Source organism: Quercus lobata, chromosome 7 (assembly GCF_001633185.2).
Source record: "Quercus lobata isolate SW786 chromosome 7, ValleyOak3.0 Primary Assembly, whole genome shotgun sequence".
NCBI classification, from domain to species: domain Eukaryota; kingdom Viridiplantae; phylum Streptophyta; class Magnoliopsida; order Fagales; family Fagaceae; genus Quercus; species Quercus lobata.
In genome coordinates this window covers 40,532,490-40,553,859 of record NC_044910.1, presented here as the reverse complement: position 1 = coordinate 40,553,859, position 21,370 = coordinate 40,532,490, and the positions used below count along the sequence as shown (strand labels likewise).

At 37.2% G+C, this 21,370-nt stretch overlaps 1 protein-coding gene across 1 annotated transcript; it reads right to left on the bottom strand.

Annotated features, from left to right (window-relative positions):
• Positions 1–12,190: 12,190 nt before the first annotated feature.
• On the bottom strand, positions 12,191–15,336 carry LOC115954144 (ribosome production factor 2 homolog). Its single transcript, XM_031072046.1, has 5 exons — positions 15,009–15,336; positions 13,520–13,765; positions 13,190–13,432; positions 13,035–13,100; positions 12,191–12,666 (listed from the first exon to the last, which is right to left on the bottom strand). The coding sequence occupies exons 1-5, from the start codon at positions 15,279–15,281 to the stop codon at positions 12,547–12,549; spliced, it is 948 nt and encodes a 315-aa protein (XP_030927906.1). The 5' UTR covers positions 15,282–15,336; the 3' UTR covers positions 12,191–12,546.
• Positions 15,337–21,370: the final 6,034 nt, after the last annotated feature.

Sequence of the window (21,370 nt, the reverse complement as noted above, 5' to 3'; positions counted from 1 at the left end):
GCCTTGAACACGGCAAGGACTGAGGGGTTTTTGCCGATCGTATTGGCTTCGCTTTGCATGAGAGAGGCGGAGAAGCCATCTCTTTCTCTAAACCTAGATCTGATCAAACCTAGTCAAACCCACCAACGATCACTGATCAAAACCGAAGAGAAAGACCAGATCCCAGCAAACCCAGTCGAACCCAGCACCCACCATCTCGATCCCGATGAGATGGCTGCGGTGTATAGCACGCTCACGACGATGGAGAATCTGGTGGAGGTGAAGCCTGCGGTTGAAGTGATTTTCTGGTTTTGAACTTTCTGGGCTTATGGCTTAGGGATTTGATGATTTTGTTGGGATTGAAAATGAGGACTGAATTTCTTTTTTGAGCTTATGATTTCTTTTTTGAGCTGAATTTTTTGGGTTTCTTTGTGTGTTTGTTTCTCAAGAAAATTTCTAGGGATGAACCAAGGAACATGAACATGTTCTTCAGAAAAAAAATAATGAAAGAAATAATTTTTTTTAATTTAATTATTTTATTTTATTTTAAAAGAATTTAGAAAAAAAATGATTTTTTATTATTATTATTTTATGCTGACTTGGCATTTATTAAATAATAAATAATTTTATTATTATTATTTTATTCGCCACATCAGCATTTACTCTGTCAATAGTGCACTCCGTTTGCTACATAAGCTTTTTCTGTTAGTTGATTGACGGAAAGGACTAAAATAACAAGCGTTAATTGGATTAGGGACTAAAAGTGGTAAAATAGAAATGTAGGGACCAAAATAGAAATGACCCCAAAATATAGAGACGAAAAGAGCATTTACGTCAAAAAACAATTAATATTTTGACAGCTTTTTATATTTTCTATAAAAGTACTGTTAAAATTTTCTTAAAATGAATTGTTAACTATTATCTTAAGGGTCATGCTAACGAGTGCCCTTAGGGCACTCGTCAGCAATCCATATCACTCGTTAGCATAACTCATAGTTGAATTTTCCGCATATGATATGGATTGATGTCGGGAACTCGTTAACAATCCATATCCCTCGTTAGCATAACTCATAGTTGAATTTTCCGCATATGATATGGATTGATGTCTTAAATTTCAGTACCTCACAACTTTTAAAGTAATATTTTTGGTGCCAACGTTGCATACTTCAGTTTTGGTTGCTAATGTATGAGCTATAGATTTTTGGTCAAGAGAGACTTTTAGATAGAATTGGACACGTAAACTTACATGTCGGCCAAGGTTGATTGATCAGCTTGGCCATCTCCAATTGAAAACCTATTTGATTTCTTAAAGTGGGAGTGTGTGGGACAGGAGGGGAAACATTCTTTAATTCTAAAGATGTGTGATCTAGTGAGAGTCAATGACCAATCGCTCTGGTGCTCCTATTAGGTTATTAATTTAGTACAGACAGATGTTGGTCTCTTTGACGGGGGCCAAGTAGAGGTAGGATATGCTTTGCTTCGGCAGGAAATATCTGCAAAAGATTCTCAAAAAAAAAAAAAAAAACCTGTAAAAAGAAATAGAAAAAAGTTTGAATACGCTTGAGTTCCCATCCACCTACTCAGAAAAGGAAAAAAAAGAAAAAGAAAAGATATTCCATCGGCACAAAATTGTAAATATCAAATTTCCTTTGTTCTTTTATTTTATTTTATTTTATTATTACTAGTTGCCGACCTATATGATACGTGAGAATAAATAATTATTTTGTAATTGTAATATAATATATAATGTTTTTTTCTAAAATTTATTGAAGATAATTTTTTCTAAACAATTTCTATTCGGTCCAATTAGATATACTTCAGTCCCATTCAATCTAATTTGGTCCACTCGTTCAATTTCGGTCCATTTTGGACTAATTGGGTCTTAATTGATTCTTTATATAGGTTGCCTTTTTAAGTTTAGCTCAAAAATTCAATTTATTTTTCTTAATTTTTGGGTAGAAAAGTATGAAATTTTATTATATTTAGGCTAAACTTTTTTAATTTTGAGTAAAAAAATACAAATAAAAAAGAGATTAGAAATTAGAAATATGAGCCCTAAAAATGCAGTAAAATAATAAATATTCAAAAGTTCTATTCGGTCTATTTTGTCCTCTTCGGTCTACTTTGGTTCTATTTGGTCCATTTTGGTCATATTTGGTCTATTCTGTCCACTCTGGTCATATTCAGTTGACATTGGTCCTATTTAGTTCACTTCGGTCCTATTTGTCCCTATTCGGTCCAACATGTCCACTTTGGTCCTAATCTATCTATTCGTTTTTATTTGGTCCCTTTAAATCCTATTTGGTCCATTTCAGTCCACCTTGTTCCCATTTGATCTTATTCTGTCAATTTGATCCATTTGTATCCACTTCAGTCCATTCGGACTACGCTTTAGCTTTTAGAGAGATATATATATATATATATATATATTTATATAAATATAGATTAAAATAGAAATTAAAGTGGAGTGCACGATCAAACAAAATTCTATCAAAGTAAAGTGTCAAGAGTCTTGTAGATTAATGCTATTGTAAAATGCCAAGAGTCTTCTAAATCCATAGCGTTGTCCAAATCTACTAATGAGAAAAAAAACTAAGTTCAATTCCCTTCCTCACTGGGGAAAAAAGAAAAAGAAAAAACCAACTAAACACTAATATGGCTTGAGTTAGTTTACAATTTCATGTCCTATATTGACAGATAAAACATGCAAATCCGCATCCTTTCAACATGGCTTATTAGCCCAAACATTTAGCATAACAATCTTTGGACTTAAAGTCACTCATAGCTTAACATGGGTAATATACATGCACCCTCCACATCAATATACAAAATGAGGAGTCTTTTGGCTGAATATTGCAAAAAACAAGTTTATTTGTGATATGGGTACTTTTTAAAGTTATTTGGCAAAATGAGGAAAGAATCAAATTTCGGTAACGGTATTGCTGAAATTCTAAGAAAAAGCATGAGAGAGGAGAGAGAAATAATGTGATCGAGGGAGAGAGAGAAAATTGAATTTTGGTAACTACATCACTGAAATTTCTGCCCAAAATCCAAAGCTGCCTAGATGATTAGAGGAGTGCCCGAAGGAGGAGTGGCCGAGAGGGAAAAAGCAATTGTGGCAACCAAGTTGCTGAAATTGTAGGGGAGGAGAGAGAAAAAATTTAATGGGAATTGTGGTAGCCAAGTTGCCGAAATTAGAGTAGAGAAAAAAAAAATTGTTGCAATGGAGTTGCCGAAATTGGAGAAAAGAAGAGAGAAAAAAAAAATTGATTTGTGGCAATGAAGTTGCCGAAAATTGGAAGAGAAAAAAAAATTTTTTGTGGCAATGGAGTTGCTGAAAAATGGAAGAGAGAAAAAAAAAGAATTGTGGAGTTGGAGAAATTGTAGGGGAAAAGAAGAGCAAAAAAATTAATAGGAATTGTTGTGGCAGTTGCCGAAAATTGAAGTAGAAAAAAAAAATGTGGCAATAGAGTTGCAGAAATTGGAGGAAAGAGGAGAGAGGAAAAATTGATTTGTGGCAACGGAGTTGCCAAAATTGGAGGAGAGGACAGTTGGTCAATCAGGTTTGAACAACTTTTACTAGAGATGCATGTAATAAAAATTATTCTTATTCTTTGCCATATAAAGATTCTTATTCTATGCTAATAATGTTGCAGAACCTATTCATGCATGCCGAAGAGAGAAAATTATGGAAGAAAAAGAGGATTGATGTTCTTATACACTAAAAAAAAAAAAAAAAACAAGAATAATCATAATCATTATCATAGTCATGCAAACAATATCAACTCTAATATAACAATGCATAATATTTACAATGTATTAGCTTCTAATATTTACAAAGCATATATTTATATAATAATAATAAATCTGTTAGTTTCTAGTGTTGTAAATTAATAAAGCAAAGCAAAAAAACTCACATTAATCCAACACTTACCATCCTAAGTTGTGCACAATAAAGCAAAGTAAAAGAATGATAAAGTAATGAACAATCAGAAGTAAGTGAAATAATACATGATATGTTAACACTTTCTGTGAGGAGATGCAAAAACCGATGCTGCCTTTTATAATAGTGAGGAGAAATAAAAAGACAAAAAAAAGACCATAGAAGTGACAATGCACAACTAGGACATATAATTACTACTTTTACCGGATGAAATGAAGTTGAAATGAAATTACATGAAATAGACATTTGGCACAAATTTTTTTCAGAAGCACCAAATTTGTTTCAGTCAAAAAAATCACGGGCACCTATCTATGTGGTGTGATATCCAGGCTATGCATAGTAGGTTTTATTCGGAAGGAATAAAAATCTATGTATTTCTTTTTGTTTTTTAGAATAAGAATCTATGTAACTGTTTTGCATAGATTTTGGTAATTTTCTTTTTTTACACTGCAGAAACCTAATCGCCTCTCTCGCTCTCTCTCTCTCTAATTTTCGACAATTCCATTGCCACAAAATTTTTTTCTCCTTCAATTTTCGGCAACTTCATTGCCACAATTTTTTTTTTTCTCTACTCCAACTTCGACAACTTGGCTATCACAATTCCTATTAAATTTTTTCTCTCTCCTCCCCAACAATTTTGGCAACTTGGTTGTCACAATTACTTTTTTCCTCTCGGCCACTCCTCCTTCGAGCACTCCTTTAATCATCTGGGCAACTTTGGATTTTGAACAGGAATTCCGATGATGTAATTCCTGAAATTCAATTTTCTCTCTCTCCCTCCATCTCATTATTTCTCTCTTCTCTCATACTTTTTCTTAGAATTTCGGCAACACTGTTACCGAAATTTGTTTATTTCCTATTTTGTCAAATAACTTTGAACAATACCTATATTACAAATAAACTTGATTTTTTCCAATATTCAGCAAAAAGAATCCAAAATGAGGGCATAAAATTTTGATGAATACAGTACAAAAGATTGGGTGTGTCGGGCTTTTAAGAAGGAAAATTATAAGACGTCAACATTATGAGAAACAAATTAAAACAGTCCTATCCAAAAGATAAACCAAAAATAATACACACAGTTATGAACTCCACTTGTGAAGCCACATTTAGCAGCTAAGACATGCTTGGCATCAAAGCTTTATCCGGCACCTGGACCAAGTAAAGTACAAAATTGTAATTATGCCATGTAGGCCACCATTACCTATTTTTCCGTTTCATCGATTATAATATAATTTAGATTTGGTAGGGGGAAAAAAATACAAATAAGCGGTATAAAGCATCCTAGATTAAATACCAAAATAGACAACAAAAGAAAATAAGCTAAGAAACAATGGAAGGAGAGATATCTCATGCCCCTTATATCTGCTTCACCCTTGGACACCCTCTCAATCAAAAAGAACATTGGCCAAAATGCAAAGCTACAGCTGCAGGAGCTCTATGTTGAATCTTCTTTCTGCTTTTTTGACACATGCCCGTGATCCATTTTTCAACGCTCTCTCTTCACACCTTTGGATTTGTCAATTACAGCCATTTCACCAACCTAAATGGCAAAAGGGGGAAAAAATTATATGAACAGTACAACAAATAATTACCAAATTGTAGTAATACATATGAGGATCTTAATTTAAGTAATCTAGTGTAGAATTTACACATGTGGGGTCCAATGATTTGAGGCCCTGGCCCATTTATTCATTGGAGCCCAAGACCCGAGCCGAGGAGGGTTATAGCCCAGGATAGGTAATACAAGTACAAAATAGTCCTCGGCATGTCCGAGGTCCCCCTGGAAGGAAGGACAAAAATGGAACAGAAACAGTCTGGAAAAAAATCTAAAAATATCTATGTCAATAGGGAAGGACACCCTAGATAATTTAACGATCAGAGAAAGCTGCCCTTACCGCCATTTCATACTCTGCACCTGACAGAGCCATACTCTCCAGCTTTTACAACCACCCCCAACCACTCTAGGTATGGGCTGATGGGACAAGTATCAGTCTTGGAATGTCGATCCTACACGTGGACGAAGGATAAGGAACCCAGGCTAGTATAAAAGGAAAAATAAGCAATCCAGAAAGGCTGGCTGGGAAAAATGACCAAAAATCAGAGCCTCCCAGCCCGCCTCCAGGAGAAAGACTCCCAAGGCGAAAACGATTTAAACCATGTATAAACACCACGAAAAACCTACTGTCTGGTGATTGAGGCCTAGCCTTTCAAACCCACGCTCTACAAATGATATTGTTTGGGCCTTTTTATGTGCGAACCCAACACTATTACGGTTCGTTACAAATCGAGTTCTTACAATTGGCGCCGTCTGTGGGGAAGGCTTGTGTGTTGACACGGGCGATAGGTCGAGAGAGTCCCTTTCTCATATTCAATAACCGATTGTAGTGTTCTAGCGTAAAAGTTCCACTAGGGGCTATGTTTCTTTGCTAGGGGCTACGCTTTGAAGCGTCAGCTGCATAGATGTTTCTAGGGGCTTGGCCGAGGAACTAATTCCCCCAAAACCAAGGTTTCACGCCATAGCCGAGGGATTAGTTTCCCCAACTACTTATCAATATCAAAATCAAGTTTTGGATAGAACCAAGGTATTGCATGGTCCTTAGACTCAAACCTATGGGGAAACCAACTACTTATTAATATCAAAATCAAGTTTTGGACAGAACCAAGGTATTGCATGGTCCTCAGACTCAAACCTATGGGGAAACCAACTACTTATCAAAATCAAGTTTTGGACAGAACCAAGGTATTGCATGGTCCTCAGACTCAAACCTGTGGGGAAACCAACTACTTATCAAAATCAAGTTTTGGACAGAATCAAGGTGTTGCATGGTCCTCGGACTCAAGCCTATGGGGAAACCAACTACTTATCAAAATCAAGTTTTGGACAGAACCAAGGTGTTGCATGGTCCTCGGACTCAAACCTATGGGGAAACCAACTACTTATCAAAATCAAGTTTTGGACAGAACCAAGGTATTGCATGGTCCTCGGGCTCAAACCTATGGGGAAACCAACTACTTATCAAAATCAAGTTTTGGACAGAATCAAGGTATTGTATGGTCCTCGGACTCAAGCTTATGGGGAAACCAACTACTTATCAAAATCAAGTTTTAGACAGAATCAAGGTGTTGCATGGTTTTCGGACTCAAACCTATGGGGAAACCAACTACTTATCAAAATCAAGTTTTTGACAGAACCAAGGTATTGCATGGTCCTCGAACTCAAGCCTATGGGGAAACCAACTACTTATCAAAATTAAGTTTTGGACAGAATCAAGGTATTGCATGGTCCTCGGACTCAAACCTATGGGGAAACCAACTACTTATTAATATCTATCAAGTTTTGGACAGAATCAAGGTATTGCATGGTCCTCGGACTCAAGCCTATGGGGAAACCAATTACTTATCAAAATCAAGTTTTGGACAGAACCAAGGTATTGCATGGTCCTCGGACTCAAACCTATAGGGAAACCAACTACTTATTAATATCTATCAAGTTTTGGACAGAACCAAGGTATTGCATGATCCTCGGACTCAAACCTATAGGGAAACCAACTACTCAAGGAGAATTTTAAATTACTCAATCCTCGGACCAAACACCAGAAAAAGGTTAAGGCTACGAAAGTCATTAGGAAGATGGCAAAACGCCTTATTATTCACCAACCTACAAGTGCTGTTCATTGTGGGTATCCTCGGGTGATTATTTCCTACACGGCATCAGGCATCTTGCCATCACCTCGTTTAAGTTTGGGGCATACCACCCATTTTTCAGGTCGGTCTTTTTGTATACAATACCTCCAATACGTTTATAATAGTATTTTTTATCTTTAGTAAGGATTTTCGGCCCTAAGTATCGTTTTCTCGGGTCGGCATTATTGCGCTAGATAACTCTAAATAAACCCATCATAAAATACTTTTCTTTTTCCTGGTAAGGATTTCTGCCTTAAATTATCATTTGTTCAAATCAGCATTCTTACGCCGACCAACTTCGATAAGCACGGAGCAAGCTCCTTTTATTAGTGGGGGTTTCGGTCCTAGGCATCGGTCAAAGTGTAAAAATAAAAAGAATTCACAAGATAGTATGTCTATTCACGATGTAACCATTTCAGAAATAAAGAGATAGAACATGTGAAATGAAGCAATAACGACTTTTATTAATATAAAGAGGTATTACAACGTACAAAGAAGGGCTTAAACAAGCCTATACAGAAGGTGGATTACAAAAAAAAAAAAAAAAAAAAAAAAAAACAACAACAACAACAACAATATAACAAATAAACAGTCAGATGTCTTTTTAAGCTCGTCTACGAAGTCCTTCCAAACTCTGCTCCAGTAGTGCCCATATTGAGAGGAGGACTTTCTTCAGAAGAAGAAGGAGGAGATGAAGAGAAAGAAGGAGGAGAAGAAGAGAAAGAAGGAGGAAAGAAGAAGAAAGAGAGGCAAAAGGAGGCACCAGTGAAGAAAGAGAAGAAGAAGTAGGGATACTTTGTCCCTGCGTCAGTCCTGACTCCTAACACGCTAGTACCATGTTAGCTATGCTCGTAAGAGAGCGGCTGGTACTAATAATGGGTGATCCCAGCTCAGTCGCGCCAAAAGTTTGACGCGACGAGCCCCTGCTTCGGATTTTGGCTGAAAGGGGGGTAAGAAGGATCTTGAGTCTCTGCCATCCCTGCCTTGACCGAGCCATTTTGAGCTTCACAAGAACATGGTATTTCTGGGAAGGGTATGGTTCCTTCATTACTTACTCCTATCTCGAATGTATCACAAGTTAAAATGCAACTAGCGGATAATGTAAACTTTGGAGGAAGCTAAGGGTTTCAGATTTCAGAAGGATTAAAAAGGTCTCTTTACAAGAGAAATAACCTCTTGCCTTCCTTCTTATATGAAGGGCAGAACGGAAGGTATTTAATCCGTCCAGATTTCCAAGAAAATCTGTAAACGAGAAAATACCCGTTCCACTTCCCCATACCGACAATAACCGTCGAATTTAAATGGCCTCGTAAAGGGAAATTATTAAAGGCGCGTTTTGGATAATCAAACGGCAGGAACGCATCATGAATGAATTCAAAAGGAATGTCTCGTAGCTCGGAATGTTTCCTGGGTAGATGAAGAGACACCAACATTAATGAAGGATAGAGTTAAACGAGTCGTGATAAAGGCTTAGTATCACCAAAACCCTCCTCTCCAACCAAGAGGTCGGACAGCAGGGTTTTGAGGGGCTATTATGGGGTCCAATGATTTGAGGCCCTGGCCCATTTATTCATTGGAGCCCAAGGCCCGAGCCGAGGAGGGTTATAGCCCAGGATAGGTAATACAAGTACAAAATAGTCTTGGGACACAGCCGAGGACGAATCAGTCCTCGGCATGTCCAAGGTCCCCCTGGAAGGAAGGACAAAAACGGAACAGAAACAGTCTGGAAAAAATCTAAAAATATCTATGTCAATAGGGAAGGACACCCTGGATAGTTTAACAATCAGGGAAAGCTGCCCTTACCGCCATTTAATACTCTGCACCTGACAAAGCCATACTCTCCAGCTTTTACAACCACCCCCAACCACTCTGGGTATGAGCTGATAGGACAAGTATCAGTCTTGGAATGTCGATCCTACACGTGGACGAAGGATAAGGAACCCAGGCTAGTATAAAAGGAAAAATAAGCAATCCAGAAAGGCTGGCTGGGAAAAATGGCCAAAAATCAGAGTCTCCCAGCCCACCTCCAGGAGAAAGACTCCCAAGGCGAACACGATTTAAACCATGTATGAACACCACGAAAAACCTACCGTCTGGTGACTGAGACCTAGCCTTTCAAACCCACGCTCTACAAATGATATTGTTTGGGTCTTTTTACGTGCGAACCCAACACTGTTACGGTTCGTTACAAATCGAGTCCTTACAACACATAATGGAGTATATACTTTAGAAAATAAAAGTTTTGCTCATGCAGCCAAGGGTGGAAAGAAGCTGTCTCTCCCACAAATTACCCAAATCTTTCCAAATGAGAAGAGATTAGAGAGGAGAACAAGACAGTGGCTATCAAGTGCAGCTAACTTCTCTAAACTACACAATCTCTAACAGTCTCACATTTCACTTCTGAACTAGTTAAGTATCTGATAGCTGATGCAATAACACTACTAAATGAATAAATTTTTCCACTTACCTTCTGATCTGGAATGTATATCTTTCCAATCTTGCCCTCTACTGCATCATCACCAACATTTTTCACCTGCCAAAAACGGACCACAATACAAACATGTTACTTTTTTCTTCCTAGAAAACGAAATAAGAAAGGTTTATGAGAGTAGTTTAGTCAAGTTGCCCAAATTGGAGTAGAGAGAAAAAAAAAAAAAAAAAAAAAAAAAAAAAAAAAAAAAAAAAAAAAAGAGAGAAAAGATTGATTCGTGGCAATGAAGTTGCTGAAAATTGGGGGAGAAAAAAAAAAGATTGTGCAATGGAGTTGCCAAAAATTGGAGGAGAGAAAAAAAAAAAAAAAAAAGAATTGTGGAGCTGCCGAAATTGTAGGGGAAAAGAAGAGCAAAAAAATTAATAGGAATTGTTGTGGCAGTTGCTGAAAATTGAAGGAGAAAAAAAAAAAGAATTGTGGCAATGGAGTTGCCGAAATTGGAGGAAAGAGGAGAGAGAGAAAATTGATTTGTGGCAACAAAGTTGCCGAAATTGGAGGAGAGGACAGTTGGTCAATCAGGTTTGAACAACTTTTACTAAAGATCTATGTAATAAAAATTATTCTTATTCTTTGCCATATAAAGATTCCTTATTTTGTGCTAATACGTGAATATGTTGCAGAACCTATTCATGCATGCCGAAGAGGGAAATTATGAAAGAAAAAGATGATTGATGTGCTTATACATTGTAAAAAAAAAAAAAAAAAAAAAAAAAAAAAAAAAAAAAAAAAAAAAAAAAAAAAAAAAAATTCATAATCATTTTTATAGTCATACAAACAATATTAACTCTAATATAACAATAAATAATGTTTAAAATGTATTAGCTTCTAATATTTACAAAGCATATATTTATACAATAATAATAAATCTGTTAGTTTCTAGTGTTGTAAATTAATAAAGTAAAGCAAAAAACTCACATTAACCCAAAACTAACAATCCTAAGTTGTGCACAATAAAGCAAAGCAGAAAAGTGATAAAAGTATAAAACAATGAACAATTAGAAGTAAGTGAAATAATAAGTGAAATGTTAACATCTTTTATGAGGAGATGCAAAAACTGATGTTGCATTTGATAACGGTGAGGAGAAATAAAAAGACAAAAAAAGACCATAGAAGTAACAATGCACAGCTAGGACATATAATTATTACTTTTACAGGATGAAATGAAGTTGAAATGAAATTACATGACATACACATTTGGCACAAATTTTTTTTTTTCAGAATCACCAAACTGTTTCAGTCAAAAAAATCATTGGCACCTATCTATGTGGTGTGATATCCATGCTATGCATAGTAGGTTTTATACGGAAGGAATAAAAATCTATATATTTCTTTTTGTTTTTAAGAATAAGAATCTATGTAACTGTTTTGCATAGATTTTGGTAAAATATTTTTTTTACATTGCAGAAACCTAATTGCCTATCTTTCTCTCTCCTTCAATTTTCGGCAACTCCATTGTCATAAATTTTTTTTTTCTCCTTCAATATTCGACAACTTCATTTTCACAATTTTTTTTTTTTGGTTTCTCTCCACTTTTCTCGAATTTCGGCAACTCAATTGCCATAATTTTTTTTTCTCTACTCTCATTTCAACAACTTAGCTGCCACAATTCCCATTAAATTTTCTCTCTCTCCTCCCCAACAATTTTGGCAACTTGGTTGCCACAATTACTTTTTTCCTCCCGGCCACTCCTCCTTTGGGCACTCCTCTATTCATCTGGGCAACTTTGGGTTTTGGACAAGAATTTCGATGATGTAATTACCGAAATTCAACTTTCTCTCTCTCTCCTCTCTCGTACTTTTTCATAGAATTTTGGCAACATCATTGCCAAAATTTGCTTATTTCCTGTTTTGCCAAATAACTTTGAACAATTCCCATATCACAAACAAACTTTTGATTTTTTCCAATATTCAGCAAAAAGACTCCAAAATGAGGGCATAAAATTTTGACCACAGCGAAATAAGGATGAATACGGAACAAAAGATTGGGTGGGTCGGGCTTTTTAAGAAGGAAAATTATAACATAAACATTATGAGAAACAAATTAAAACAGAGAGTCCTATCAAAGAGATAAAACAAAAATAAAACACAAAGTTATGAACTCCACTTGTGAAGCCACATTTAGCAGCTAAGGCATGCTTGGCATCAAAGCTTTATCCGGCACCTGGACCAAGTAAAATACAAAATTGTAATTATGCCATGTAGGCCACCATTACCTATATTTCCGTTTCATCGCTTATAATATAATTTAGATTTGGTAGGGGGAAAAAAATACAAATAAGCGGTATAGAGCATCCTAGATTAAATACCAAAATAGACAACAAAAGAAAATAAGCTAAGAAACAATGGAAGGAGAGATATCTCATGCCCCTTATATCTGCTTCACCCTTGGACACCCTCTCAATCAAAAAGAACATTGGCCAAAATGCAAAGCTACAGCTGCAGGAGCTCTATGTTGAATCTTCTTTCTGCTTTTTTGACACATGCTCGTGATCACCTTTTTTCAACTTAGCTTCACGGCGCTCTCTCTTCACACCTTTGGATTTGTCAATTACAGCCATTTCACCAACCTAAATGGCAAAAGGGGGAAAAAATTATATGAACAGTACAACAAATAATTACCAAATTGTAGTAATACATATGAGGATCTTAATTTAAGTAATCTAGTGCAGAATTTACACATAATGGAGTATATACTTTAGAAAATAAAAGTTTTGCTCATGCAGCCAAGGGTAGAAAGAAGCTGTCTCTCACACAAATTACCCAAATCTTTCCAAATGAGAAGAGATTAGAGAGGAGAACAAGACAGTGGCTATCAAGTGCTGCTAACTTCTCTGAACTACACAATCTCTGACAGTCTCACATTTCACTTCTGAACTAGTTAAGTATCTGATAGTTGATGCAATAACACTGCTAAATGAATAAATTTTCCACTTACCTTCTGATCTGGAATGTATATCTTTCCAATCTTGCCCTCTACTGCATCATCACCAACATTTTTCACCTGCCAAAAACGGACCACAATACAAACATGTTACTTTTTTCTTCCTAGAAAACGAAATAAGAAAGGTTTATGAGAGTAGTTTAGTCAACCTTCTTCTTAGGCTGGTCCCTGGCTGTTTTCATGGCTGCTTTCTTAAGGCTGTCATTAGGAAGACGATGTCGACGAACTACCAGATCCATGGAGGGGCCAACCTCTACCAATTCCATCCTCGGTACTTTTGTGCCAGACTTTTTTAGCCGCAGTCCACAGTGAGAAAGAAATACCCTATTTGAAGATATAGCTGTACAGACATACACACGGTCTAACCCAACAAGATTTAAATTCTCCACAACCTGCATGTATCAAACCCATGCTTTTATTAATATGCTTAGTTCATAAATTATAGATGTGCAAACTACAAGGGTGGCAGAAAAATGCACCTCTCCCCGCAAAAGATCAAGCAAAACTTCTTTAAAATGTTTGAGCTCCTCTACATTCTCAAATCCCTCTCCAACAAAAGCAATCATAGGTTTTGATCCAATCAGTGGAGCTAATTTCTTATCGTATTTGAATGACTCCATTGGTTTGAAATTTTCAACCCCAACCTCCACGAGATCATAGATGTGGTGGTCATAAGTTCTACCTATAACAAGATTATCGGGCCGCTTCTTTGAGTGAGAACCATACTGCAAGTCACCAGAGATTAGATACATCAAAAAAGATGCTGCAGTAACAATACAAGAAATTGATCAACAGAAGCAAAAATAACCATTATAGCATTTCAACATTGGACTTCTTATTTTGATAGGCGCAATGGGCAGCTTTTAAAGAGGGAGAGGGTGAAATTCCATATGATTTCATTCTGAATTACTAAGGATCAATAGAGGGAAAATAAAAGGTTCTACAAGAAAAAAGCACATAGATACTTCAATATCTCCATTTAACAAACACAAAAGCTTCACACTGTCAACCAAAACAGAGGTGAATCACACAGCTCAAAACTGCCAATATAAACACATCACTTTAAATGCAAGGCTGTTAATGGGGTACGATAAACAAATTCAATCGATGACAGAAAAGGACACACTTGACTCCACCAGTTTTAGCTCTCCATGTTAAACAACACACCAGCAATTTCAACATAGAAATACTCTCTCTTACAGCACAATATCCCACTCCAAACTAAACTATAGAAAAACAGTCATTTTCTGTACATACATTTGCTGATCACATTTAAAATAAAACAAAAGACAATGTTAACCCTTTTTCACTACATCCAGCATCTTGAGGTATGCATTTAAGCACATTATGACTCGGGTTACAGAGTCTTTCATGTGAATCATGTGATTAGTATATGTGCATTAAAATTCAGTTTTTCACTTTTTCTATAGTCAATGAAGTCTAGCTCAAAAAGCACTTATTAACACATAACAAATGAAGAGCGAAGTTGTGTACATTCAAGACTGGCAAGGTGCATGTATAAATCACCAATGATTTGTACAGTTATAAGCTTAAATCTTTCTATAAACCGATCAAAAAATTTCAAGTAAAAATGCCTCGTAACACTATCTCAATCCTCAGTGACCAACTATTCAAACCCAACCACATACTTAAAATCCCAAAATATACAAGACCAGTGACCTCGCATAGGAACAAATTCACCAACACAAACTTGCAAACGGAATCTCAAAAGTCAAAATCAAATGTAAACAAATCCAAAACAGCATAGAATGCTCCTAAAATTCTATTTTTACCACCAAAAAAAAAAAAAAAATTAAAGCAATTGATCAATACCCAGTATTAAAAAATTCCCACATAACAAATATTAAAAAAAACAAAGCTAGAAAGATGAAAATCTTATGCTACAATCGGTTTTGCGAGAAAATAATAAATGGCCACATAACAAATATTCAAAAACTAAGCTCTTACCACGAAAATGCTACAATCGGTTTTCATAGAGAAGAATTCCAAAGAGGTCTCGCCACCGTTTTCAAAAGGCTTGATGTTCTCGTTCTTGCGGCTGAACTTGACGGCTTTTCCTTTCTTCAAATGGTATATTTCTTTCAAAACCTCGTTCAAAACACCACTGGTCTTTGTACCGTGAAGTATCAGCGTCTTCTTCCCATTCTCGACGAGCTTGGGAGCTCGCTTCTCGAGCTCACGCCTAACCCTATGATTTCTCGGAGTTTTTACTTTCAACATGGTGAGCAAAGCAAAGCAAGAAGAGCAAGAGGTTTGGTTTGGTACCAGGTTTTAGTTATATGAAAGCTAGGGTTTTTGGTCAGAGGATGCGTCGTATGATTGTTGGGCCGGTGATTTTGATGGGCTTTTGGGCAAAGAGTGAAATTAGCCCAATTGGAAATTATGTATATGAAAAAATAGATCAATACGACAGAAGTCAAACAAAGAGAAAATCTTGCAATATACAACACAGATTATTCAAATTTTAATCCATATATGTAAATGCGAAGACAACCAAATTAAATTTTTGAGAAATAAATTAGTACAAATATATATAATTAAGTTGTCAATTCTTCTTCTTCAATTAATCTCTTGGAAACTAAACAAAAAATAACTAAAATAAGAAACTCATCATGAGTAATATTAAGGACACACCTTAATCCACACCCAAATTCACATACAGTTTATATGTTAACTTTTAATTGGATTTTAACATTTTTACATGGGTCTACCACATGTACCTGAAAAGGCAGAAATATAATTAAGAGTTTACATAAGCTAAGTGTGGATTTGGGTCTGAATTGAGCTGTATTTCTAACATTACTCAAAAATCAAATGCAAAAAAAGTGTGTGTACTATGTAAGAGAGAGTAGTTGTTGAATCTAATTAACTACACCTAAGGGTGTACATAAGATTTGAGAGAGAGAGAGAGAGAGAGAGAGAGAGAGCTTAGGAATGAACTAGTGAAGTGTAAATGTTGTAAGAAACGTTCCAATATTGGTGAGCTCTCTCGTGATGAATGCCCATCCTCTCTCTTGTGAAGAGGAAGCAGAACTTGTCCGAAGCAACAAAAAGATTAAAGATCTCCACCATGTGAGTTTCAATAATGGGTATGATCCAGAGAAGGAGCCTAGCTCTTCTCAAGGTCTTCAAGGCCATCAGGTTTTGTCATTCAAAGAAAAGCTTATGGGGGATATTCCTGGCTCTTATACTCAGGCTTTTGACTTCTTTGAGGCATTGGACTCCGACATTGAGTCCGATGATGAAATGGCTAACCTTTGGGAAGGGTGGCAGCTGTGAAGCTTTCCAGTACCACCAAGCAGCGTATTAGAGCCCCATGGAGTAAAGCTCTCATTGTGAAGGTATTTGGGCGTAAGGTAGGGTTCAACTATCTCCATTCGAAGCTTTTATCTATGTGGAAACCAGTAGGGAAGATGGACTGTGTTGATTTGGAGGAGTGGTATTTCTTAACTCACTTTTCTTTAAAAAAAGAGCATGACTATGTGCTAAGGAAAGGCCTGTGGTTCATAGGTGACCATTTCTTATTTATTAGACCATGGGAGCCTAACTTTAGAACTGATTTATCCAATGTAGTTTCAGTAGCGGTCTAGGTAAGATTAAATCGTCTTCCTATTGAATATTATGAAATTGAAGTTTTAAAACAGATTGGGCAAGCGATTGGGACTGTCTTAAGGATTGATACGCATACGGCAACGAAATCTAGAGGGAGGTATGCAAGACAAGTATTTCCAAAAAACCTTTGGGCCAAGCTGGGCCATCTAGATCAAAGGGAGCAACCTCAAGGAATTCTTTGCCTGGGCCTTTGGTAAAAGGGAAGAAGTTTTATGACCTGAGGAAGGGAATTCCTAATCTAGTCGAGAACATTCTAAGGATGGGAAGCACTAGCCTTTTTAGTCTAAATCCCAGATTTCATTTTTCCAAACCACTGATCATAAAACTTCCTTCAATCCTAAATTATGATTTTCATGCTCAGTTCAACTCGAGATGGAGTTTGCCACCAAAGGTGATGTACCTAATAAAGTGGAAAAGGAAAGTAGGAATGGGTGTTCCTCAAATTGCCCTATTTCCTTAGATTGCCATAAGGATTTGGAGAAGCAAATCAGTCCGACTAAAGGCAGTGTTGATAAGTAAGTCCAAGGTATTCAGAACCTAGTTGGGGGATCAAACGAAGGGGAATTACAGCCTATGGAAGAATTTGAGCAGGCAGAAGGTAGGGGCTATGGAACCGGGTATGATCTTGAGGTCAAGGATCAGAATGAAGAAATTCATATGGTGTTCGATGGAGGTGGGGGCAGTTGTACCTCTTAGTGAGGTTGGTGCATCTCCTTTCCTGTATTTAGTAATGAATATCATCATCTGGAATAGTAGGGGCACTTTGAAGCCCAATTTTTAGAGTCATGTTCGTGATCTTGTAAATATCCATCATCCAGCTATTATGGTAATAATGGAGACCAAGGTTGGTGGCGACAAAGCTAAAGAAATTATAGGGAGGCTCCCTTTTGATGAAGCCATTTGCACAGAGACCAGAGGCCTTTATGGAGGATTGTGGTTATTGTGGAATTTGGATATTGTGGAGGTGTCCCTGCTTGCAAAGACAGAGTAGGAAATTCATGTGCTGGTTAAGGTTAGACCTTTTGATCTGAATTGGCTTTTTTCTATTGTGTATGCTAGTCTTAGATTTGAGGAAATGTGCATTTTATGGAAGAACCTTGCTACAATTTCTGAGCTTAATAATTTGCCTTGGGTGTTGGCTGGAGGTTTTAATGAACCTCTTATTAATGAAAATAAGTTTGGAGGGAGGACTGTAAGTATTAATAAATCTTTGCTGTTCAAGGAGTGCCTAGACAAATGCAACATGGTTGATCTGGCGTTTTTAGGACTAAGGTTTACTTGGACGAACAAAAGAGGCATTAGTGATCTCACTCAAGAGCGCATAGATAGGGTCTTCGTTAATTCGGAGTGGTGGAATCTGTTTCTGGAAGCTAGAGTCATGCATCTCACTCGGTGCCATTCAGATCATTGCCCAGTACTTCTTGAATCTAGTGCCAAAGACTCACTCTATTTAGAGTGACCTTTTTAGTTCCAAAGTTTTTGGCTTTTTGATGTTACCTTTCCTCGGGTTGTTTCGGGTGCCTGGAGTCATACCACTGAGTTATCTGAGGCCATTAGGAGATTCACCAGGGATGCGAAGGTTTGGAACAAATCCCATTTTGGTAATGTGTTTGCTAAGAAAAAGAGGTTAATGGCCAGGCTCAATGGCATCCAAAGAGCTATGGCCATTACCCCATTGGCATCTCTTATGGATTTGGAGAAAAATCTTCTATTAGAACTTGATAATGTTCTCAGCCAGGAAGGGGAGTTGTGGGCACTTAAATCTCGAGTTAATTGGTCGATCCAAGGTGATCGCAACACGCCTTTTTTCCACATGTCTACCCTTGTTAGAAGGAAGCGCAATAAGATCACAACCATTAAAAACTCAGTGGGTGATTGGTTAAATGAGGAGCAGTAGGTTATTGGAGTCTGTGAAAAGAGGATTTAGTGAGATTTACACCTCATCTCAAGAAGTATCTCTTAGGGTCCCTTCCTTTAGTTGTCGTTGGCAGGCCAGGTTCTCTGATACTGTTCGAGATATTATGGATCATGAAGTAACTATAGAAGAGATCAAAGATGGTATTTGGTCCATGAAAGCTTATAAGGCACCAAGTCTGGACAGCCTCCATGCAGGATTTTACCAGCGCTTTTGGTTGATTGTAGGTGAGTCAGTTATCAAAGAAGTGAAAAAAAATTTCCCTAAAAGAAAAATACCTGATTACCTGAACAGGACCCATATAGCGCTTATTCCTAAGATCCAAGGTCCTGAGACTCTCAGCAACTTTAGATTGATAAGTTTATGTAATACAGTGTATAAAATTGTTACAAAGATCATTGTGGCAAGGTTGAGACCCTTCCTAAGTTCAGTATTTAGTCCGTTGCAAACAACATTTGTTCTAGGAAGGTGAGGCATTGATAATGCCATTATAGCTTAGGAAATTAGTCACACTATTAGCTGCTCCAAGGGTAAAGAGGGATACATGGCAATAAAGATTGATCTTGAGAAGGCCTATGATAAGTTAGAGTGGAGTTTTATAAGGGAAATGCTTATTAGAATTAACACCCTGTGTAGTTTGGTTGATCTTATCATGAGCTCTGTCTCGTCAGTGTCTACTTCCATCCTTTTCAATGGAGGGTGCCTTCAACCATTGTACCCTTCCAGAGGAATTAGGCAAGGTGATCTGTTCTTGCCTTACCTCTTCATCATTTGCATGGATTATTTAGGATAGCTCATTGAGGAGAAATGTAGTGAAAACCTGTGGAAGTCGGTGAGATCTTCCAAAAGTGGACTAGCTTTCTCGCATTTAATGTTTGTTGATGATTTAGTGCTTTTTGCCAAAGCTGATCAGATTAATTGCTCCACAATTAAAGGTGTGTTGGATGCTTTTTGTTGCAAATCGGGTCAAACGGTGAGTGAAGTTAAGTCTTCGGTCTATTTCTCTCTTAATGTAGACAGTGATCTTAGAGAAACTTTCAGTGACATTCTTGGCTTCTAGTCCACTTCCACCATTGGAAAATATCTTGGAATTCCCATTAAACACCCGGGATCTTCCAGTCGGGATTTTAATTTTGTGTTGGACCGTGTGAAACAAAAATTGTCAGGTTGAAATGCAAATCTTCTATCTATGGCTGGGAGAACAATGCTGATACAGTCTTCTTCGTCAACGATCCCATCATATACTATGCAATATGCGTATCTCCCTGGTAAAGTTCTTGACAGCATAGACAGAGTTAATAGGAACTTCTTTTGGGGTTCCTCGGATTTTGATAAGAAGATACACTAGGTAGGATGGGATAAGGTGACAAGGCCAAAAAAAGAAGGAGGTTTGGGGCTTTAGTAAGCTAAAGGGAGAAACATAGCTTTAGCGGCTAAGCTTAATTGGCATTTCCATACTAAGGCTAGTGCTCTGTGGGCTACTGTATTAAGGATGAAATATTGCTCGCCTCAAAGGTTGAGGTCTAGAAATGGTGATAAGTTCCCCTGTTCTCGGGTTTGGGCAGCTATGAAAAAAAGGAATGACACCTTTCAAAAAGGTATTATCTGGAACATTGGGAGGGATAGTAACCTGAACTTCTGGTTTGATAAGTGGACAAGCTTAGGCCCTTTAAGAAAGCTAATTCATGGCCCTTTTTTGTTGGAGGAGTCTAACAGGAAAGTTAAAGAAGCCATTTCAGCAGAAGGTTGGAATTGGTCAAGTATTTCGATTCAATTGCCCTAAGATATTGTAGGTGGAATACAAGCAACTCCGTATACTATTGCGGCAAGAAGCCAAGACACATTAGCATGGGCCAGATCCTACAACGGCAATTTTGATCTTAAAAGCGCTTATAGGATAGCCTTAGGTAATGAGAACACCCAGGCTTTTAAAGGGCAGTGGATATGGAAGCTTAATATCCTTCCTCAGATTCAAGTTTTTCTTTGGAAGTGCTATCACAAGAGCTTAGGAGTAAAAGCTTGCTTAGCTTCTAGAGGAATCTGTTTGGATATCACTTGCCCTCTTTGTCTCCAATAGCCAAAAACAATTATGCATGCTTTTAAGGGATTGCTAGGTAATTAAAGCTATTTGGTTTCAGCTAGGGAGAGATAGGCTTGGTGATAGATTCTTTGTTAGTGACTTGGAGGACTGGCTGGCAAATAACGGTATGTTTAATTACCCCTACTCTCCTAATCAACCCCCTTGGAAGTTTGTTTTCCTGTTCACCATTTGGTCTATTTGGTTAAAAAGGAACTTGTTGGTGTTTCAAAATAAATCAGCCCATCATAGTTTGATCCTCGAAATATTGAGTAAATCCTCGGAGTTTTTTCACTGTACTCTGTCTCCTAGAAATGCTCCTAGAATGACCACCAAATTCATTAAGTGGGAAAAACCTACTAGTGGGTGGGTGAAGCTCAACATTGACGGCTCTGCTCTAGGGAACCTCGGGATCACTAGGTGTGAGGGTTTAGTCCGGGATGAGGATCGCAATTGGGTGATCGAATTTGCTAGAAAAATCGGGAAATCGTCAAGCTTCATAGCTGAGATTTGGGCTTTAAGAGATGGTCTGAATGTGTGTCTACAAAAGAGCTTATTATTAGTTGAAGTCGAGTTAGATGCCAAGGCTGTTGTTAATATTCTTGCAAGGACTGATAACTCAAGCGAAGCAAACTCCCCACTTGTAGATGACTGCAGGCACTTGATTGCTCAATTCCATCAGATTTGCATCAACCACTACTACTA

Excerpts from the sequence above, each read along its gene's own strand:
- LOC115954144 (XM_031072046.1), bottom strand. The coding sequence starts at position 15,281 with ATGTTGAAAGTAAAAACTCCGAGAAATCATAGGGTTAGGCGTGAGCTC. Across the intron at positions 13,101-13,189 it reads GGGACCAGCCTAAGAAGAAG|GTGAAAAATGTTGGTGATGA; the intron begins GTTGACTAAACT and ends CGTTTTTGGCAG. Across the intron at positions 12,667-13,034 it reads TATACATTCCAGATCAGAAG|GTTGGTGAAATGGCTGTAAT; the intron begins GTAAGTGGAAAA and ends TTTGCCATTTAG.